Below are 18400 nucleotides of genomic sequence, written 5' to 3' on the forward strand. Positions count from 1 at the left end.
GGGGGGGGGGGGAAGGGTGGTCACAGCCCTGCATGGCCTGGCACCGGGGTAAATCACATTCCCAGCTCCCCACCCATGCTGGCCAGTTATCCTTCCTTTCTCCTCACTTGCCCTGAGCCCAGTAAAGCTCCTAAAATTGGGCTTTGAAAGTGCAGCAAGCCTGAAGCACCAAAGCCCCTTCCTCCCTCCCTGGTGGGTTGCTCCCCATCACCATTTCCCCCACCTCTGATGGTCCCATTGAACCCAGGAGTCTGTGAATGCTCCCAGCAGACCCACAGCCATGGCATCCCTCCAGAGCTCTGTCATCAGGATATGCCCCAACAGCAGAGCTGTCACAGCCGGTCCGGGTTGCCCCACTGCTCCTGGCCCCACTGACCCCTCCCCGGCCCCAGGCTGATCTCTTGGACCACCCCATGGGGATCTGGGGCTTCCAGCAGTCGAGGCCAAGGAAAAAAACCCACCCTGGAAAAAAAGCCCTGAGCCAAGTGACTCACCGCACGTCATGTCAGGGAGGGTTGGCGAGCGGCGTTGGGGCTGGCGGGGATGGCAGTTACCGGTTATGTCACGGCAGAAGCAAATGTCACTGGGAGATGCTGGGGCAAGGGGTGCTGCCGGCACACTGCCTGGGGCCGCAGGGGTCTCGTTCTGATAATAAACCAAATCTCCCTGATTTCAGCTCAAACCTCGGCTCGTCTCTGTTTCCTGCTGTTCGGAGCAGCCTGACACAGTGAGGATCCAGCCAGCCCACCCCAAGGCCACACAGATCTCGGGGGTCCCAGCCATGTCCCGGGGGTCCACCGTGGGGACAAGGGACGGGCAGCAGGCAGGACCCTCCCGCCTGCCTGCCAGGCAGGACCCGCGCTGGGAAGCAGCCAGGCTCAGGTTTCTCCAGACTTTTCCAGAGTAAATTCCTCCCAAGAACAAACCCGTCAGCAAATTCTTGGGGAAACGGTTGCAGCTGCGAGCAGGAGGGACGGGGGGCGCTCAGGCCGGCCCTCAGGAGCGGTGGCCGGACGGCGAGGGATGCTCCGGTCCCCAGGCTGCCGCGATGTCCCCAGGAGCCGCGGCTCGGCGGGACTGGATGCGGCTCGGCTCCTTCCCCGCAGGAATCCCCCCGCTTTCGCTGGGATTTTTCCACCAGCCCCATCCAAATGCAGATCGTATAACCCGGGGCCAGGAACCAAACGGGCGGGCGGGGGGGGGGGGCTGCATTCCCTGGGGTGCCCGTCCCCCCCCGGTGACACGGCCGTGCCAGCTTTGACACCTCGGGGCCGGCTTAGCGCGGTTCCCAGCGCCCCGGGACGTGCCGGGCACCCCCCGCAGCAAACAGGAGCACCCCCTAAACGCCCCTACCCCCCCGCAGTCCCTGCCTGCCCCCGCATCGCCTGAGGGGCGAAGAGTGGCAGAAAGGTGCAGGCAGGCGGTGCAGGCAGGCGGTGCAGGCAGCAGGCTGCGGGGTCTCTGCTGCCACCTCCAGGGCACTGCTGGCCTCGTCCCCGTCCCCTTGCCGTGACACTCTTGTCCCTGTACCTGGGGCCTGCAGGTCCTGGAGCAATGCATGGCCACCTCAGTCCCCCCCCATCTCCCTGCACCCCAAAACAAGCCTCCCCCCCCCCGCCATGAGCCCACCCTGGGGACCCCTAATGCAATGTAGCGTCCTGAGGGGCTTTGGGACCCTCCTGGGGTGCGGGGACCCTCTGCTCAGCCTGTCCTGGGTGCACGGGGCTGCACAGCCCCGCAGCCAGGGAGGGTGCTCCAGAGGGTGCTGCCAGCTCGGTGGCACGGTGCCCTGTGCCCGCTGTCCCCTTTGCCACCCTCCCTTTCCCCAGCCTCCAGCAGCACCAGCATGGCTGGGACGCAGCCAGGGAAGGTGACCCACTGCCAGCGTCCCGGCACCCCCTGCCACTGGGGACGGGCGCTGAGAGGGGGAGCCTGCCCACCCCCCTTGCAAGAGGCTGCCCATTTCCAGGCGTCATTAAAGAGCAATTAGCTGGAAATTAAGCTGAGAACAAGTATTGATTAGCTCATTAAGGCTGGGGGAGCCGGCTGTGGTGGTAGGAATTGCTGCTGCTTGCCCTCATTATGGGCAAGGTTAAAGCTTGCGGTCGGGCAGCTCATTAAAAATGCCAGGGACCAATCGATGTCCCCGGCCCGGTGCCACCCAGCACCCCCAGCAGCCCTGGGGACACCCAGCCGCTGCCTTTCGGGGACTGGGCTGTGACCTCTCGGATGAGCCGGCTCGGGAGGGGACCGAGCATCCTTGCTCCCCCGCATCCACTGCTGCATCCTGGGCTCCCCCGCAGAGGCAGCAGTGTTGCCTTCAGGCTTGTCAACCCCCTAAAACTCACCAGCCAGGGGGTGATATTTCTCTCCCCCCCTACTAGGGGACCCATGGGGACAGGTTCCTCCTAGCCCAGTGAAGTCACCGAGTCCGTGGGCTCTCAGCAGTGCTGTCAGCTCTGGGACAGAACAGCCAGTCTGGCTGGTTTGCAGGGCAGCACCCCAGACCTGCTCCCCACTGCAGCTGAGTGTGTCAGGTCTCAGCCTAGCAGTGCCAGTTTGTACAGGTGGGGAGCAGGCCAAAGGGGGTCTCAGGGGTGGGACGAAAGCAGTTGGGGATGCAGGGACAGGCAAAACCCACCCAGAGACTCTGCAGAAATGTGCTGCTGTGCCACCCTGCCCTGCAGCCTGGCCCCACAGCTCTGGGGGCTCTTGGGGTGAGCCCAGACCCTGCCCGGCCATCTGGCCAGACCCAGCCACCCCGAGCCCCTGTGTCTCCAGCCTCCTGTCCCCTCCGGTGTCCCTCCCATCCCCATCTCTGCCTCTCGCAGCTGCCGGCAGCTCAGGGCCAGCTCCCAGCCAGTGCATGCACGGAGGGTGTCCCCGTGCAGGCTGGTGGTGCGGGGCGGGGCAGGTGTCATCATTATTTTTGTTTTCTTTGCACTGCCCTGGAAATATATTGTATTCTCAGCTAATCCCGTTCAATTACACCACAATAAAACACATAATAAAAACGTAATTCATTTTTCCCGAGCGCTCCATCTCCCTGTGTCTTGGCAAGCTATTAAAAATTTGTCTTCATTTTTCTGGCAAGAGCCTTGTACCTTTTCATCTTTAATTTATGAGAGCAGAATAGCTACTGACAAGCCCTTATTGCGCGACGAGGGGCTGCATTATTTATAAGCCGCCAATGGCTGGCTCAGGGGAGATATTTGCAATATGCCGGGGCCGGCAGAAGGAGGGGGACAGATCCCCGATGCGCCTGTCCCAGTCCGCTCCCCCACCCTGGGTGGGTGCTGGGTGCAGGTGTCCTCCTGGCTGCCCCCGGGGGGAGCACCCCCTGCCCACCCTCTGCCAGCCCCTGCCTGCCAGGGAAGCTACAGCACAGGGTGGCTCTGGGCTGCCCGGTCCCTATCTCACCAGCTGCTGCATCTGCCCATCTTTGGCTTTGCAGCAACTCTCGCTCCTCCGTCCCGGCTCGACGCAGGGGCTCTGCAGAGCATGGTTGCCTCCATCCCTCCTCTCCTTGCACGGACATCCATCGCTCCTTTTGACTGCCCTGGCCTGTGGGGGACACAGCCACTGCCTGCAGGCTTGCCAGGGTCCTGTGACAGCAGCAACGTGCTCTCCAATAGCCATGCATAGAAAGTGGGATAAAAATATCCTCGCTGGAGAGGCAGGCGGAGGCCTGGGGCTGGGATTGAAGCAGAGCCGCCTGTGAGCGGGCTGCGAGAGGGGGTGGGAGCGTGGGCAGAGCTGGGGGCATGCTCCAGTCTCTCCAAACCAGCAGCATCCAGGACAGCAGCTTAGCAGAGCCCTCTGCGCAGTGGCGAGGTGCAAAGCCCTCGATGCTAAAAAAAGCCTTCCTGACAGCTGGATGAGCTTAACCACACACCGAGCCAGCTGGTGCCGCTGCAAAGGCAGCAGGCTGGAAAACGGGGAGCAGAGCCCAGCCCCGGGGGGCACAGGGGCACCCCGGCAGCTGACCTGCCCGTCCCTCCTGCTCCCATCCACACCCTGATGGCAGTCTCTTTCCACCGTATACAAATTGGCAAGCAACATGCTTCTCTTTGCTTTTGGTTTTGTATAAACAACCCGCCTTTATTATTTGGTATATATAGGTACATTATATGTATATCAAAAATAACTAGAGGAAACCATGGTGCACTTAAAGCTATTTGAGAAGGTTCACCTGAAAGCAAGCGCTCCAGGAGGGGGTAGACTGACTCCTCAGGGGGAGCCCAGCCCTGAACAGAGATGGCATTTAAATGAGAATATAAAGGGGGACTCTGCTGGGATTAAAATGTGCCATTTGCTCTGGGGATGGAAGGAGCAGAAAGCCAGATTAAATCCACAGAGCAGCCTAGAGGAGAGCAGAGGGTGAGCTGAGAGCACACACCCGGGCTGGGAGAGCCCCCCCTGGGTTGGAGCCACTGTGTGCACTTCAAATCATTCACCCCTGTTTTTTTAGGGGGGCAAGTTTTCCTCTCCAGGAGCCACTCTGCCATCCCCAGGGGCCAGCCACCGAACCGGTGGGGAATGCGGGTGCCCGGCACCATGGGGGATGAGAGCGGAGGCTCGGCATAGAGGGGTTCAACCCTCAATCACTGCGATTTTCTGCTGCCTCCTAAAGCTGGGGAGCACCGTTTTCTTCCCCACCCCACATCCCTGCTCGTAAGATCCCTGGTGCCACTGCCCGTGCTCCCCCGTGTGCTCCACACAGCTACACACAGGGTGGGCATGGGAGAGATGCATGGCAGTGCCAGCCAGGAGGTCCCCAGAGTGGGGCTGAGCCCAGGCCTGGGGATGGGGTTCGGCGCAGTGCAGTGCTGCGGGCATCCCGGGAAGCAGGGCTGAGCGCCTGGGACCTACGGACACACGACGGCCAAGGGAAAGCAGCGGTGGCCCCGAAGGGATCCAAGGGGCAAAGCTCAGCAACGCGCTGGCCCGGCGGCTCTGCAGCACGCATTTGGGCCGTCCCGGGCTGCCTGTTCAGAGCCCTTTGTTGAAGTAGACGGTCTCCAGCCGTGGGTCTTTCTCCCGGATCCGAGCTTGGACTTCAGGTTCCAGGCGGCTCACGGCCATCGAGCTACCAAGGGGACATGGATACAGAGGATGGAGGGGGGATACCCACCGGTGGCCTCGGGCTGGGAAACCACCTGCTGCCACCTCTTCCCCACCTGCACCCCATGGGGACATTGTCCCCATGGCCCAGCGCAAACCTTTGGGTCCGCACTACTGTGTGTGCAGAGGGACATGTGTGTGCAGTTTCAAGCCTCTGTCCGCTTGAAGGAGCAAAAGCATCTCTTGGGAGTCAGAGAGTACAAGGAGCCCCCACAGCCCCCGCCTGCACCCCATGCCCTGCTCCACAGGAGCCACACATGCAGGCAAGGTGCCCGTCCTTACCTTTTCTGCGGGAAGAGCGCACAGCACAGCGGGGTCGCGAACACCAAGCTGCAAGGGAAAGACATGGAGAGGAGAAGCTGGGCTGTGTCAATCACCTGCTCCCACCCGTGGCCTGACCCCAGAGCAGCAAGGAGGCAGCCCAAAGGCATGCCGGGTGCTCAGCCAGGAGCTGAGTAAGGAGATGCCCTCTCCAAGCTCCAGACCCTGCATTTGGCTCCTGAAGTGGGGCAAAACCTGTCCCCCCCATCAGTGTGGGGGAACAGCAGTGCTGACCAGGCTTGAGAAGCACCAAGATGGAGCAAAACAGCTCCCGGCCCCAGGACCTCATATCCCATCCCATCTGCCTGGGGGGCATCAGCCTGGCCAAGCTCCGGCATCCCCCCAAGGAGCTCTGGCGTGGCTCTCGCCTCCCCTGCCAAGCAGACCCCCCAGCAGCACCACTCCCCATACCCGGGCTCGGTCTGCGCCCGGGACAGCGATCCCCATCAGCGAAGGGTGACTTACCAGAGTCCCACCAGGCCGACCTGCAGGGGAGCGTTCAGGTACGGGTACCGCTGCCGGGGACAAGGAGAGGCCACGGATCAGTGGGGCAGACAGGGCGGGAAGGCGTCTGCTCCCCAACAGGGTGCCAGCCCCGAGGGGTGCCAGCATTGTGACAAGCTAGGGGGGTGTCCCCCTGCCCACCCTCCTGTCCCAGAACCACCAGTACCTTCAGGAAAGCTCTCTTCTCCAGTGCGTTCATGATCACCGGGGGGATGGCTGGGGCAGAGGGGAAGGAGATGAACTCCCAGTGCTCACAGCCCCCTGCCAGCCATGGGACCCCGTCCCACGCTGCCAGGGACAGGCTGCAGCCCCCAGACATGGGTGGAGGAGGGGACACTCACCCATGGCCGGGGCTGCCATGCCGATGCGGGACACCACCACCTGGAAAATGGCCTTCTGGGCTGCGGCCGTGGACTCGCCCAGGCGGTTCCCGTTCTCATCCGTGACGGGGATCCCCAGCTTGAGCTCTCTGCAGGGAGAGCGGGGGTGAGGGGGCCCCAGGGCACATGGGTGGGGGGGATCAAGGGACAGGGCAGGGATACAGCAGAGGGCCACATCTCCAAGGGAGGCTGGCATCCTCCTGTATTCCCCATCCACTGCCTGCATAATAAGTCAGGGGGGTCTCAGCTGGACCCACATTCACACTTGGGGGGTCCTCAACAGGGCTGGATGGGGATGGGGAGTTCACAGCTGGCTTAACTGATAACCCCTTGGGATGTAACCAGGTGTTTGTACCCTCAAACCAACCCCCAGGGTAAGGGGTGCCAGCAGGGCCAGGAAGCAAGTCCCCCGCAAGCCCAGGGCACTGCTCTCTGCGTCCCCCACCAGTGCCTGGTGAACCCCAATGCGAGCCCAAGGTCCTCGTCCCAGCCCAGGGGCTCACCTCTGCCTCATCAGCGGGATGTTGATGCAGTTGGCAGCAGCCACGGCCGCGAAAGGCACGTACCGGCTGATGATGGCTGGCAAGTGCTGGGGGGCAAGCAGGGAGCACGTCACACAGAGGGTCTGGGTGCAGAGCTGTCCCCAGATCTGCCACTGCCCCCCTCTAAGACCCTGGTGAGTCCCAGCCCCACCGAGGCAAACCGTTCCCTCCTCCCCTGCAACTCCCAGCCAGGGAAAGCTGCACAGCCCAGGGGGTCTGGGGGGTCCCATGTCCCCCCTCAGCCCTGGAGGGAGGCCGAGGGGTGAAAGAAGCCTGGAGAGATCCAGCTGGGGATGGAGCAGGGATGGAGGGACAGGCCATCTCCGGAGCCATCCCTGGGGAGAGGGGCTGCCCCCAGGAAACCCCTTTCCTCCATCTTCTCCCCTGCCCCAGGTGATGGGGTGAATCCCCGGCTCAGCTCAGAGCTCAGGGAGACCCCACGGGGAGGGTCCAGGTGCCCCGGCCAGTGATGGGTCACCTTACCTTGGTGAGAGACTTGAGCCCCAGTGCTGTGACAACTGCCCCCGTGGTCGCGCTCACATAGGCTGTCCCCAGCTGGCTGCAAGAGCAGGAGGTGACACTGATAAGCCAGGGTCCCCCCATCCCACCCCCCCCAAAGGAGGGGACAGCATGCCCTTCGACAGCATCAGGACACCTGGGCTCCTCTCCCAGCTCTACCACTAACCCTGACAGCCCCACTGGTGTCCATCTCTGGCTCTGCCAGCTCCCCAGTGTCCCATCTCACAGCCCCCCACTATTGAAGAAGTTTTGGGGTGCCTCGAGGACCTGGTCAGAGAGACTCTTACCTTGGGGTGATGGGTGCATCCCCGCTACGGTTGGTGTAGTTGACGACGGCGTTGAAGGACTGGTTGACCCACTGCCAGAACAGCACGGCCGGCGTGGTCCTACCAGAGAGAGGAGGGTGCTGGTGGCACTGGGGGATGCCACCCATGGGTGCACTGCTGGGGATGGGACATGTGTCCCCTCCTCAGCCCAGGGCTGAGGAGGGGACAGGTACCTGTAGAAGGTCAACATGCAACCGGTGATGGTCATGTTCATGGGGACCTGGGCGGACATGCGTCCCACGAGGAGCATCTTCTCACCCGTGTCGGGGTGGAAAGCCGAGTCGTAGATGTACTTCGCCCGCCAAAGCTGGTCCTCCGTCAGCCCTGGGGGTACCGTGCCCGCCCTGCCAGGTAAGGGTAGCACCCGTTGGGAGACCCTCTGCCAGCACCCGTGCCCTACTTGGTCCCCCACCCCATGTGGGGCCGCTGGGAGACGCCTTAGGGACCAGCCAGGCAGTCTGGGGGGCTGGCTTTGGCCGGGGGGGCCAGCACTGCTCCCGTTCCCACCCCTGGGGGTACCCCCCCCCCCCGGTACCTGTACTCCTCCACCACCCGTCGGGCCTCCTCCAGCGTGGCCCCCGAGAGCAGCAGGTTCCGGGGGTCGGTCACCATGAAGAAGTGCTTGGCCCGGCCCTGGAAGGTGCTCTGGTCCCAGCGGGGCTCCCGGATGTTGATGGTGGCAGGGAGGGACGGTGGCATCTTCTGGGGGGGGGACATGGCTAAAAGTGGGATGCGGTGCCCATGTCCCCCCCCACCCCCCCTTCCCTGCTGGGGCAGCTCTGGAGCTCTGAGCACCCCCCCGGGTGGGGGACAGGGAGCCCCTTTGCGAGGGAGCTGCGTGGGGACCCCCCGGCCACCCAGCCGGCGGGGCAGCTCCCGGGGGGGGGGGTGACCCCCCCTCACCCTGCAATCTGCCAGTGGGGACCCCCCCAACCCGGCTTACACCAGACGAGATAGGGACCCCCCCCGCCCCAGCGGGGCACCGCGGTCACGGGTGGGGGGACGGGGACCCGCCGGGGGCCAGCGCTGCTGCCAGTCACGGGGGGGCCAGGGAGGTCACGGGCGGGAGGAACCCCCCGCTCCGGGAAGGCACCGAAACACGGCCCCGCCCCGTTCCCACCCCCGCCCTTCCCCGCCAGAAGCGGGGCTCTGCTGCCGAGCATGACCCCCACGCGTGTCCCTCCCCCGCCAAGGGCCCGGGGCACCCCACGCACTCACGGCTTCCCGGGCAGCGCCCGCCGGGCCGGCGCCGCCGCCGCCGCCCCGCTCCCTCCCGTCACGCTGACGTCCGGCCTCGTCACGGGGGGGGGCGCGGCCCCGCGGCGGGGGGGAGCCGGGCGGCGCCGCGCGGGGGGCGGCGGGGGCCACGCGGGACCGGGACGGCGGCGGGGGGGGCGGTACGTGCCAAGCCGCGCGCGGCGCCTGCTTCCCCACCCCCGCTTGCGCGCGTGGGTGCGCGCGCGGGAGTACTCGCGCGTGGGCGCGCGTGCTCACGTGGGCGTGCGCGTGGGCCCTTGCGCGCGTGTCTGTGCCCGCGCGTGTGCGTTCACGTCGGCTTCCGCTCGCGGCGGGTTCTCGGGTGTGTTTTCACGTGGGTGTTCGCGCGCGGGTTCCTGGGCGTGGCAGCCCGCGTCAGCCGGGTGTGCCCGCGGGCTCACGCGGGTGCTGGTGCCCGCGCCGGCCGCGCGCGTGCTTGCGAGGTCGCGCCCGCGCGCGCCGCGGTGGTGGTCACGCGTGGCACGGCCGCTGCGGGCGGGCGCGCGCGGGCCAGCGCCTCTGCAGAAGCGGGCGGCTGCTTGCGCGAGGGGCGGTGTGCCCCGCTGTGCCCGCGTGCGTGTGCGTGTGCGCGAGCGGGGCTGCGCGCACGCGTGTGCACCGCTGCGCGTGCAGCGGCGCTCCGTGGGTGTCTGTGAGTGCGCGCGCAGGCGGGCACGGCCGGGCTTGCACGCGTGTGCCCGCGCGGGGGTATAAACACGCATGTCGTGGGCGTGCGGGTGCATGGGGTGCGTGTGCGTGTGGGTGCGTGTCCCCACGCCGGCCGTGCCCCCCCAGCCCCTCCCCCCGGCGCTCCCCCCCCGCCCGGTGTCCGGCGGGGCTGCCCCAGGGCGCAGCGCGGCCCCGGCCCGGGTGGGAGTGGGGGGACCCGCCCTCCCCGCTCCCGGGCCCCGCCGCCGCCGCCCCGCCGCCCTCCCCGCCGCCCCCCCGGCCGCCCCGCATCACCTGAAACCGCCGCGGTGTCGGGTTCGCCCCGGCGGCGCCGGGCCCCGCCGGGGGGGGTCACGGCCAGCCCGGGGCGGAGGCGATGCCCCCCCGGGGGAGGGGGACACGGGGGGACACCGGCTCGCATCACCGGCCTGAGCGAGGGACGACGCCACACCCCCTCCCGCGGCCGTGCCTCAGTTTCCCCTGTGCGCTCCCGGGACGCTCCGCGCTAAGGGAGGGGCTCGGGGGGGGGGCACCACATCCCTCGCCCCACGCAGCCCCGCGTGGGGACGCGCCCCCCCCAGCCCCACCACGCCGTTCCCCGGGGGGGGGTGCACACACACAACGCTCCCCCCCCCGCCCCAGCTGCAAGGCCGGCCCTGGCCGCTCTTGATTGACAGCTCCCGCACCCGATGGCCGCTCCGGTCCCGCAGGGGCAGCCAATCCCCGCGGGCGGGGGGGCGGGAGGCGGTGCTGCCCCCCCCCCCGGCCTCTCCATCCCCCCGCGCTGCCCGGTGTCTCTGTCGCAGGTGGCACCATGGGGACAGGTGAGGAGGGCACGGGCCGGGGGGGGGGACGGGACACGGCGGTAGGGGGGTCCCCAGCGCCCCTTCGGGGAGGGGGCACCGCCGGCTGGGGCCGGGGGGGGCAGCGGGGGGGGCTGGCGGGCGGCGGGGACACCGGCGTGTCCCCCTGTCCGGGGCCATCACTTATTTATTGAGGTCAGGCTGGGGCGGGGGGGGGGGGGGGCGTGGTGGCATTTCACCCACGCCTGGAAAATCCCCACGGGAACTGCCCCGGGGGGCAGCGGGCCCGTCCTTTGCCCCATGGCAGCTCCCGGTGGTGTAAATCCGGAGGGGCTCCGGGGAGGGGCTCTCCCCCGCTCCTGCTGCAAAGCCTCCCCAGGGAGGGGCCGGGGGGTCAGGTCCTGCTCTCCGTCGTAAAGCTGAGGTCCCCGCGTCCCCTCTCCGTAGCCTTTCTGGATTTACACCGCCAGGTAAAGCCCCTTTGCACCCCCTCTTCTGGATTTACGCTACCAACTAAAGCCCCTTTGCACCCCATATTCTGGATTTACACTACCAGCTAAACCCCCTTTGCACCCCATATTCTGGATTTACACTACCAGCTAAAGCCCCTTTGCACCCCCTATTCCGGATTTACGCTGCCAGGCAAAGCCCTTTTGCACCCCGGCATCTCTGCCCCAGGGCTGGGCAGCCCGTGCCTGCCGTCCCCATAGTGGTAGCCAGGAGCCCTGCAGCAGTTTGGCCCCCAGGGTGCTATAGGACAGGAGGGGACAGGGGTGGAGAGGGGGTCACGAAGTTCCTTGTCCCCCCAGGCTGTGCCGCTGTGCCCGGGACCCGTCCTGCCAGCACCGAGCACCCACGCCAGCTGGGCTCGGCATCGCACTGCTAAGACGGAGCGGTGCCCGAGCCTGGGCATGTGCTGCTGGACTATGCCATGTCCCCCCTGGGCTGGCGGGCAGCCCCGGCCCCGTGAGGACGCGGCCAGCCCCGAGCCGGACACCGGGACGCCGGGGTGCCCAGTGCCACCATGGCGCAGGGCTGGGACACGGCGCTGTCGGGGATGACGGTGGGCAGCCGGTCGCAGAGCTCCAGCAGCGAGGCCAGCCTGGCTCCCCGCTGCCTCCTCAGCAAGCAGAGCCGCCTGCTCAACGGGGCTGCCCGGGGCAGCCGCGCCGCCTCCCCCATGGGCCGCGTCATCCTCATCAACACCCCCATCGAAGGTGCGTCGGGCGTCCCCCCAGCCCTCTGCCCACCCGCATGGCCCGGGGGGCCCGGACACCTGGGTTCCCGGGGTCTGGGGGCAGGGAGAGTTGTCTTGGGGCTGGGGACATCCACAGCAAGAGAGACACCACCCCCGCGGTGGCTCACACCCAGCCCCAGTGACACATCCTGTCCCCCATCCCCACAGCCAACAGCAATGAGAGCGACATCATCAACGCCATCACGGTGGAGAAGAGCGTGGACGGCAAGCTGGGCTTCAGCGTCCGCGGCGGCTCTGAGCACGGGCTGGGCATCTTTGTCAGCAAGGTGGAGGAGGGCAGCGCTGCCGGTAAGTGGGACGCAGCAAGGGATGCTGGTGGGGACAGGCACGTGCCAGCAAGACCCTCTCGGGAAGCTCCCAGTGACACGGTGCCACAGCAGCAATGCCACCCTTCATGGTGGCAAGCCACCGTTCGCTCCCTGCCACCTCTGGCCATGGGGTTTTCAGGCTGCCCATGGAGAAGGGCTGTGGACGGGAGTGGGCAGCCCTGTGCTGATGGCTCTGAGATCCATCCCCAAGCCACAGCGAGGTGACAAGCCCCCCATGCCTGCCATGGCCTCGGTGCGATTGCCAGGCATCCCCGCCTCTGTTCCCATGGGGTTCGGACCAGGCTGGGGACACATTTAGGGAGGGAACACCAAACAAGGACATTGGTGCCAGGTCAGGTGCTCAGCCGAGCCATGTGCCCCTCGCAGAGCAGGCCGGGCTGTGTGTTGGTGACAAGATCACGGAGGTGAACAGCGTGAGCCTGGAGAACATCACCATGAGCAGCGCCGTCAAGGTCCTTACCGGCAACAACCGTCTCCGCATGGTGGTCCGGAGGATGGGCCGCGTGCCAGGCATCAAGTTCTCCAAGGAGAAGACGGCATGGTGAGCAGGGTGTCCGTCATGCCAGCACCCCAAAGCCCAGCCTCATGGAGGGCATGGTGAGGGATGCTGGGGAGCAGGGAGGGTCCCAGAGCTGGAGGACCCCCAGGGTGGGGGGCATTGGAGGTCTCTGACAACAGTGGGGAGAGCCCGAGGTGGGGCACAGGATGGGATAGGAAGGTCTGGAGCAGGCAGGGTGGGTGAAAGCCCCATCCTCAACATCCCCCATCCCCATCACCCCTCTGCGGGGTGACACTGATGGCCCCATCCTGCTGGAGGACGAGAGCCAGAACCCCAAGCTCCTCCCCAACACTGTGCCCATGCTCCAGGGTGGACGTGGTGAACAGGCGCCTGGTGGTGGAGAAAAGTGGCTCAACGCCATCGGAGAGCGGCTCCGAGGACGGGCTGCGGCGCATTGTCCACCTCTACACCACCTCCGACGACTACTGCCTGGGCTTCAACATCCGTGGCGGCAGGGAGTTCGGCCTCGGCATCTACGTCTCCAAGTATGGCTGCCCTGGGGGGCACACGGCACCCCAATCCCCGCTGTGCCCACACTGGGGCTCAGCACCCCCTCCCTGGCTGAGCCTCCCGCCCTCATGACTGTGAGCAACCCCACCGTGGGTGCTGGGGCACGGGGGCCACACAGTTGGAGGCGTGGGGCAGGAGCAGGGCTCCGACGAGGGCTTGGCCCCATCCTGCCCCCCCTCTGCCTTCCCTAGTGTGGACCCTGGGGGGCTGGCGGAGCAGAACGGCATTCGGGTGGGAGACCAAGTCCTTGCAGCCAACGGAGTCAAGTTCGAAGACATAAGCCATAGCAAGGCAGTGGAGGTGCTGAAGGGGCAGACCCACATCATGCTAACCATCAAGGTACCTGAACCCAGCCCCGTGGGACCCCTGGGTGAGGTGGGGGGGTCAGTGTGTCCCTGCGCTGGCGCTGCCCCAGCTCGGCCCGGTGCCCATGGGGCTGGCGCGGCCGCCGGCTGGTTGGGTTTCAGGTGGGTGGGAGCAGGGGGGATGCATTATTCATGGCTGGCACCGGATCGGGTTCACCCAGGGCAGCCGCCATACGCTGACCCCCACATCCTCTCCCCCTGTGCCTAGGAGACTGGCCGGTTCCCTGCCTACAAGGAGATGGTGGCCGAGTACTGCTGGCTCAGTCGCTGTAAGGGTGGTGCCACACGGGTACTGGCAGGGACACTGGGCTGGGGCACGGTGGGGCTGGGACCCCCATGCAAGGGGCATCCAGCCCTGGTGGGGAGGGAGAAGGTCCTTGTGCCATGGGGTCCCATGGCCTTGGAGGGGGCATGAAGCTCCCCGTGCCACGGTCAGCATCCCCATGGTCCCCATGGCCTCGCAGGGTCCCACCTGTCCCCCATTCCTCTAGGGGACATGAAGAACCCCATGCTGTGGCCAACAGCCCCACGGTCCCTGTGATCCTGCAGGGTCCCACATGTCCCCATCGTTGTAGGGGACGTGAAGAGCCTTATGCAATGGCCAGCAGCCACCTGGTCCCCACAACCTTGTGGGTCTCCACATGTCACCTGTCCTTGGGGCGGAAGCTGAGCTCTCCGAGGCCCTGTCGTGTGTCACCCCATGTCCCTGCTGTGCCTTTGCAGTGACCAACGGGCAGCTGCAGCAACTGTCTCAGGCCTCAGAGACCAGCTCCTCAGTCTCCTCCTACTCCTCGGGACCAGCACCAGGGGCGGTGAACGGGCTGGGGACGGCCACTCCGGGGCCCCCCACCCGCACCGTGGACGTGGCCATCTCCACAGAGGACGGGCCACGGCGGGGCTGGGCGCGGGAGCATGCCGAGCGGGCCATGCAGACCGAGCCGGCCGCCGAGGGGCTGCCAGAGACGCGGCGCACGGTGCGGCCCCCCGAGCTGCTGCGGGACACAGCCATCCGGGGCCAGGGTGCTCGCGAGCCCCCTGGCACCCACCCACGCCACACCTTCGCCCACTCGCCCAAGACGGCACTGCTGCTGGCGCTAAGCCGGCCCCGGCAGCCCATCACGCGCTCCCAGAGCGACCTCACTGTTGCTGGTAGGCACCGGGGCATGGCCCCGTGTGTGGGACTCACCCTTAGCTGGGGTCCCCCTCCAAACCTGCACCCCCAGCCCTGGGCATCCCATAGCTCAGCCTCTGCCCCACGTGGAGCCTATAGCCCGTGACCCACACGGATACCTGCCCCTCCACTCCTGGGCATCCTGTAGCCAAGTCCCTGGCCCCCACCCCATGTGGACACCTGGCTACCAGCCCTGGGCATCCTATAGCCCTGCATAGCCCCAGTCCTGTCCTCAGGGCTTGCAGGGCACCCCAAAGCCCAACCCCATACCACTGGAGACCCCCTGCACCCCACAGCAGGTCTCTCTTCCAGTCAGTGTCCCCCAGTAGCCCCCCCACCCCCCCAGGTTCCCAGCCCAGGCCTCTTCCCAGCCCTTTGGGGGCATGGTGTTTGGCACCATTTGGGGCCATCCCCTGGCCCCTCCGCTCTAACCCCCACCTCTCTCCCCAGAGGAGAAGCGGAAGAAGGAGAAGCCGGAGGTACAAGGGGCACGCGGAGCTCCCCCGGGGCTGCACCGCTCCAAGACCCTCGTCAACCTCTTCTTCAAGGGCGGCCGTGCCACCAGCCAGAGCTGGGCCCCACCCAGCCAGGAGCCCCCCGCCTCCGACCACCGGGCACGCGCCAAGTCCCCGGGGCGCCCTGATGGGGACAGAGGTACTGGGCTGGGGGACAGGGTGGAGAGGGACCTGACCTGGGACTGGTCCCACCTTCCGTGGGCACCACGGCCCCATTGTGGCATCCTTGGCATGGGGGGGGCATGGGGAGGGCGGCCCCAGGCATGCAATTTTGGCGATGGGCAGCAATAGCACTGGCCCCCCGAGGCGCTCACCCCCTCTCCCATCTCCCTTGCAGTAGGCGCTGTGCAGAAGTTTGTCATCCGGAGCCTGAAGCGGGGTAACGGGGGTACCCGTGTGCCCGGGGGGGGTTGCGGGGCAGGCTCTGCATGCGCCTGGCCCCGTGCTGCGTCTGTGTGTCTGACTGGTTTGGATTAAGCTGGTGGGGTGTGTGGGGGGGTTGTGGGGTGCCCAGGTGGTCCCTGCCCCGCTGGCCACCCCTCCTTGCTGTGCCTCCCCAGAGAAAAGCCGGCGTGCCAGCATCCTGGGCCCCACAGGCATCGCCACTCTGCAGCCCAACGGCAGCGACCCCGAGGCCCGGCTCCCGCACATCCAGGACACTGCCGCACGCCTCCTCAGCCCCGACGAGGTGACGGCCGTGCTCCGCCACTGCTCCCGGGTACGGTGCTGCGGGCAGGGTGCGGGCAGGGTGCAGGCAGGGCATGGGCAGGGCAGCACCAGCAGCTCCTGCATCCTGGGGGGGCACTGCAACCGGAGCTACGTGCCCACGTTAAGCTCTGGGAGGTAAACTGAGGCACGGCAGGGAGCACCCATCCGCTGACACCCCTCCTGCTCCCACAGTACCTGCACGAGGGCAGCGTGGAGGATTTGGTGCAGCCGCTGCTGGCCATCCTGGACCGGCCCGAGAAGGTCCTGCTGCTGCGGGATGTGAGGTGGGTGGTGCCAGAGGGTACCCCAGGGTACCCCAATACCCCCCAGCCGGGTGGGACAGACCCAGAGCCCCACATGCGCTCTTTGGCCCCAGTCACACTCCATCCCGGAGGTGGCCACAACCTGTCCCCCCTCCTTTGCCCTGGCAGGAGTGTGGTGGCCCCCACGGACCTGGGCCGGTTTGACAGTATGGTGATGCCCCTGGAGCTGGAAGCTTTCGATGCCCTGAAGAGCCGCTCAGGTAGAGCCTGGCACCTCAGGGACCTTGGCCAGTGGGGGGCCAGTGGGCAGGGGTGGGCACAGCCGGGGGGGGTGACTGGTGGCTCTCCCTGCCCACAGTGCGCTCACCTGCCCTCCGCCCAGCCCACCATGACATCCCCCCCAAGAGACACCTCATCACACCAGTGCCTGGTGAGTGCCACCCCACGGGGTCTGCCTGGCCCCTGGCTGCACCGTGCTGGGGGGGCACCAGGAAGGGGTGGGGGGGTGCAGGGTGGAGGGGGTACGGGGGAAATTTGCAGGAGGCAAAAGAGAGGTGGGATGCCTGGGTGCAGGGAGTCCCAGGGGAGAGGGGGTCTGGTGTCCCTGGGTGCTGGGAGGTCCTGGAGTAGCAGGATCTGTGGACCCTGGGTGCCAGGGGTCTTGGGGAGGAGGACCTGGAGTCCCTGGAGAGAGATGGGGTGCCTGGGGGTCCCTGGGTGTCAGACGTCCTAGGGAGGGGAGCCAGGGTGCTTGGGTGTCCCTGGAGAAGGAAGATCTGGAGCCCTTGGTGCCAAGGGCGTCCCTGGGTGGCTGGGGTCCCAGGGAGCGGGGCTTTGAGGTCCTGGGGGGAACCCTGGGTGGTGGACGTCCCAGGGAGCAGGGCTGTGGGGTCCCAGGGGGATCCCTGAGCCTCTCTTGTTGCAGACTATCGGGGTGGGTTCCTGCTGAAGCCGGCGGGTGCCCCGGAGCTGGCAGAAGCTGGGGGGCTGCAGGCGAGCCCGGCTCGGCCACGAGCCTCCCCGAGCCCCCGACGGCTTCACCCCCGCACCTACACCCCACTCCCCGACGTGCCAGTGGACGCCTACGCCTGCACCAGCTGCCCCCCCCCTGCCGCCAGCCCCCGGCCCCCCAACTGGCTGCTGGCCGAGCCACCCCCGGGCGAGGGGCGTGGGCGCTCGCGCAGCCCCCGGCCCACCTGGCACAAGGAGCCCCCCGGGTCGATGCCTGACGGAGGGGCTGACGTGCTGGGGAAGCCCCGGCAGGCACGGGCCCCCCTCGCACCCCTCTTTGGGGGGCCAGGGGGTGAGGCAGGGGCTGAGGCAGCCACCAATGGCCCTGGGCATGCTGGCAGGGAGGAAGAGGAGGAGGAGTACCGGTTGCTCACCGTCACCCTCTCCAAGCTGAAGCACTCGCTGGGTGGGTGGCATGCTGGTGGGACCCCGGGGGTGGGGTGGGGATGGGGTAGGGACCCTCCTTCTGGCACCAGCATCACTGGGTTGGGTGGGACCCCCTTGGCATGGGGCACTCCATTTAGGGGGTAGGGGGGCAAAACTCCAGGAACTGCCCCTACCTACTCCTCCAAAACTAGATGGGGAGGAGCTGCCACTGCCAGTGGCCTTGTCCCTGTAGGACCTACCAAAACAGGGCAGGACAGAGGCACAGCTGCCCAGGGCAGGGGGTGCCGTGCCCAGGAGCGGGTGGGGGTCCCAGCCTACCTGGGTGCGAGGGTCTGGCGGCTCCCTTGCAGGGATCAGCATCTCCGGCGGCATCGAGTCACGGGCACAGCCAGTGGTGAAGATCGAGAAGATCTTCCCCGGGGGAGCCGCCTTCCTCAGTGGCATCCTCAAGGTACGGGGGAACCTTGGGGGGACCCAGCACACCCCAGGGGGTGGGCAGGCATCCAGACATCCCCATCCTGTGGTGCTGCTGGGTGCTAGCAATCCCCTGGCACCCCAAAATTGGCTGTACTTAACCCCACTGCCTTCTCTCGCGGGGGCCAGGCCGGGCAGGAGCTGGTGTCGGTGGATGGGGAGAGCCTGCAGAATGTCACCCACCAGCGGGCCGTGGACATCATCCGCCAGGCCTACCGCAACAAAGCCAAGGAGCCCATGGAGCTGGTAGTGCGGGTGGCCAGAGTCCCCCCGGAGTGACGCTGCACCCCGCAATTCAAGGAGCCGTCCCGCGCTCTGGAGGAGCCAGAGAGCTCATCCCTGCACCAAGCTGTGGCCGGTCTCAGCACAGGCAGAGGGCACGAGAAGCGGAGCCGCCCCACGGGC

The 18400-nt window shown here is 66.8% G+C and overlaps 2 protein-coding genes across 9 annotated transcripts; one reads left to right on the forward strand and one right to left on the reverse strand.

Annotated features, from left to right (window-relative positions):
- Window positions 1-4070: 4070 nt before the first annotated feature.
- On the reverse strand, window positions 4071-10088 carry SFXN3 (sideroflexin 3). Of its 6 annotated transcripts, none has more exons than XM_087764047.1 (11): window positions 9937-10088; window positions 8252-8418; window positions 7890-8060; window positions 7678-7776; window positions 7355-7430; window positions 6833-6918; window positions 6291-6418; window positions 6116-6165; window positions 5911-5960; window positions 5407-5454; window positions 4071-5089 (listed from the first exon to the last, which is right to left on the reverse strand). In XM_087764047.1, the coding sequence occupies exons 2-11, from the start codon at window positions 8413-8415 to the stop codon at window positions 4993-4995; spliced, it is 969 nt and encodes a 322-aa protein (XP_087620173.1). In that variant the 5' UTR covers window positions 8416-8418; window positions 9937-10088; the 3' UTR covers window positions 4071-4992. The 6 variants fall into 6 exon arrangements, with proteins under 6 accessions (XP_087620173.1, XP_087620171.1, XP_087620170.1 ...); XM_087764045.1 differs by lacking the exon at window positions 9937-10088 and adding an exon at window positions 9211-9326; XM_087764044.1 differs by lacking the exon at window positions 9937-10088 and adding an exon at window positions 8931-9020.
- PDZD7 (PDZ domain containing 7) lies at window positions 9058-18370 on the forward strand. 3 transcript variants are annotated; one of them, XM_087764039.1, is made up of 17 exons: window positions 9058-9113; window positions 11255-11662; window positions 11851-11991; window positions 12399-12573; window positions 12900-13076; window positions 13293-13440; window positions 13675-13735; window positions 14190-14615; window positions 15088-15291; window positions 15490-15531; window positions 15713-15870; window positions 16053-16144; window positions 16292-16383; window positions 16482-16553; window positions 17049-17540; window positions 17872-17972; window positions 18125-18370. In XM_087764039.1, exons 2-17 carry the CDS (start codon window positions 11470-11472, stop codon window positions 18272-18274), a joined length of 2724 nt encoding a protein of 907 aa, XP_087620165.1. In that variant the 5' UTR covers window positions 9058-9113; window positions 11255-11469; the 3' UTR covers window positions 18275-18370. The 3 variants fall into 3 exon arrangements, with proteins under 3 accessions (XP_087620165.1, XP_087620164.1, XP_087620166.1); XM_087764038.1 differs by lacking the exon at window positions 9058-9113 and adding an exon at window positions 10348-10466; XM_087764040.1 differs by lacking the exons at window positions 9058-9113; window positions 15490-15531 and adding an exon at window positions 10348-10466.
- Window positions 18371-18400: the final 30 nt, after the last annotated feature.

The sequence above is a fragment of the Nipponia nippon genome, unplaced genomic scaffold, assembly GCF_047370975.1.
Source record: "Nipponia nippon isolate SJK-2023a ecotype South Korea unplaced genomic scaffold, ASM4737097v1 scaffold_3, whole genome shotgun sequence".
NCBI classification, from domain to species: Eukaryota; Metazoa; Chordata; class Aves; order Pelecaniformes; family Threskiornithidae; genus Nipponia; species Nipponia nippon.

Bases quoted from the DNA above. Each gene is read 5' to 3' on its own strand.
- PDZD7 (XM_087764039.1), top strand. From the start codon at position 11,470: ATGGCGCAGGGCTGGGACACGGCGCTGTCGGGGATGACGGTGGGCAGC. The intron at 15,292-15,489 runs GTACTGGGCTGG...TCTCCCTTGCAG, and splicing joins GCGCCCTGATGGGGACAGAG to TAGGCGCTGTGCAGAAGTTT. The intron at 15,871-16,052 runs GTACGGTGCTGC...CTGCTCCCACAG, and splicing joins TGCTCCGCCACTGCTCCCGG to TACCTGCACGAGGGCAGCGT.
- SFXN3 (XM_087764047.1), bottom strand. From the start codon at position 8,415: ATGCCACCGTCCCTCCCTGCCACCATCAACATCCGGGAGCCCCGCTGG. The intron at 8,061-8,251 runs GTACCGGGGGGG...CTTACCTGGCAG, and splicing joins CGGGTGGTGGAGGAGTACAG to GGCGGGCACGGTACCCCCAG. The intron at 6,166-6,290 runs GTGAGTGTCCCC...CCTCTGCCCCAG, and splicing joins CATGGCAGCCCCGGCCATGG to CCATCCCCCCGGTGATCATG.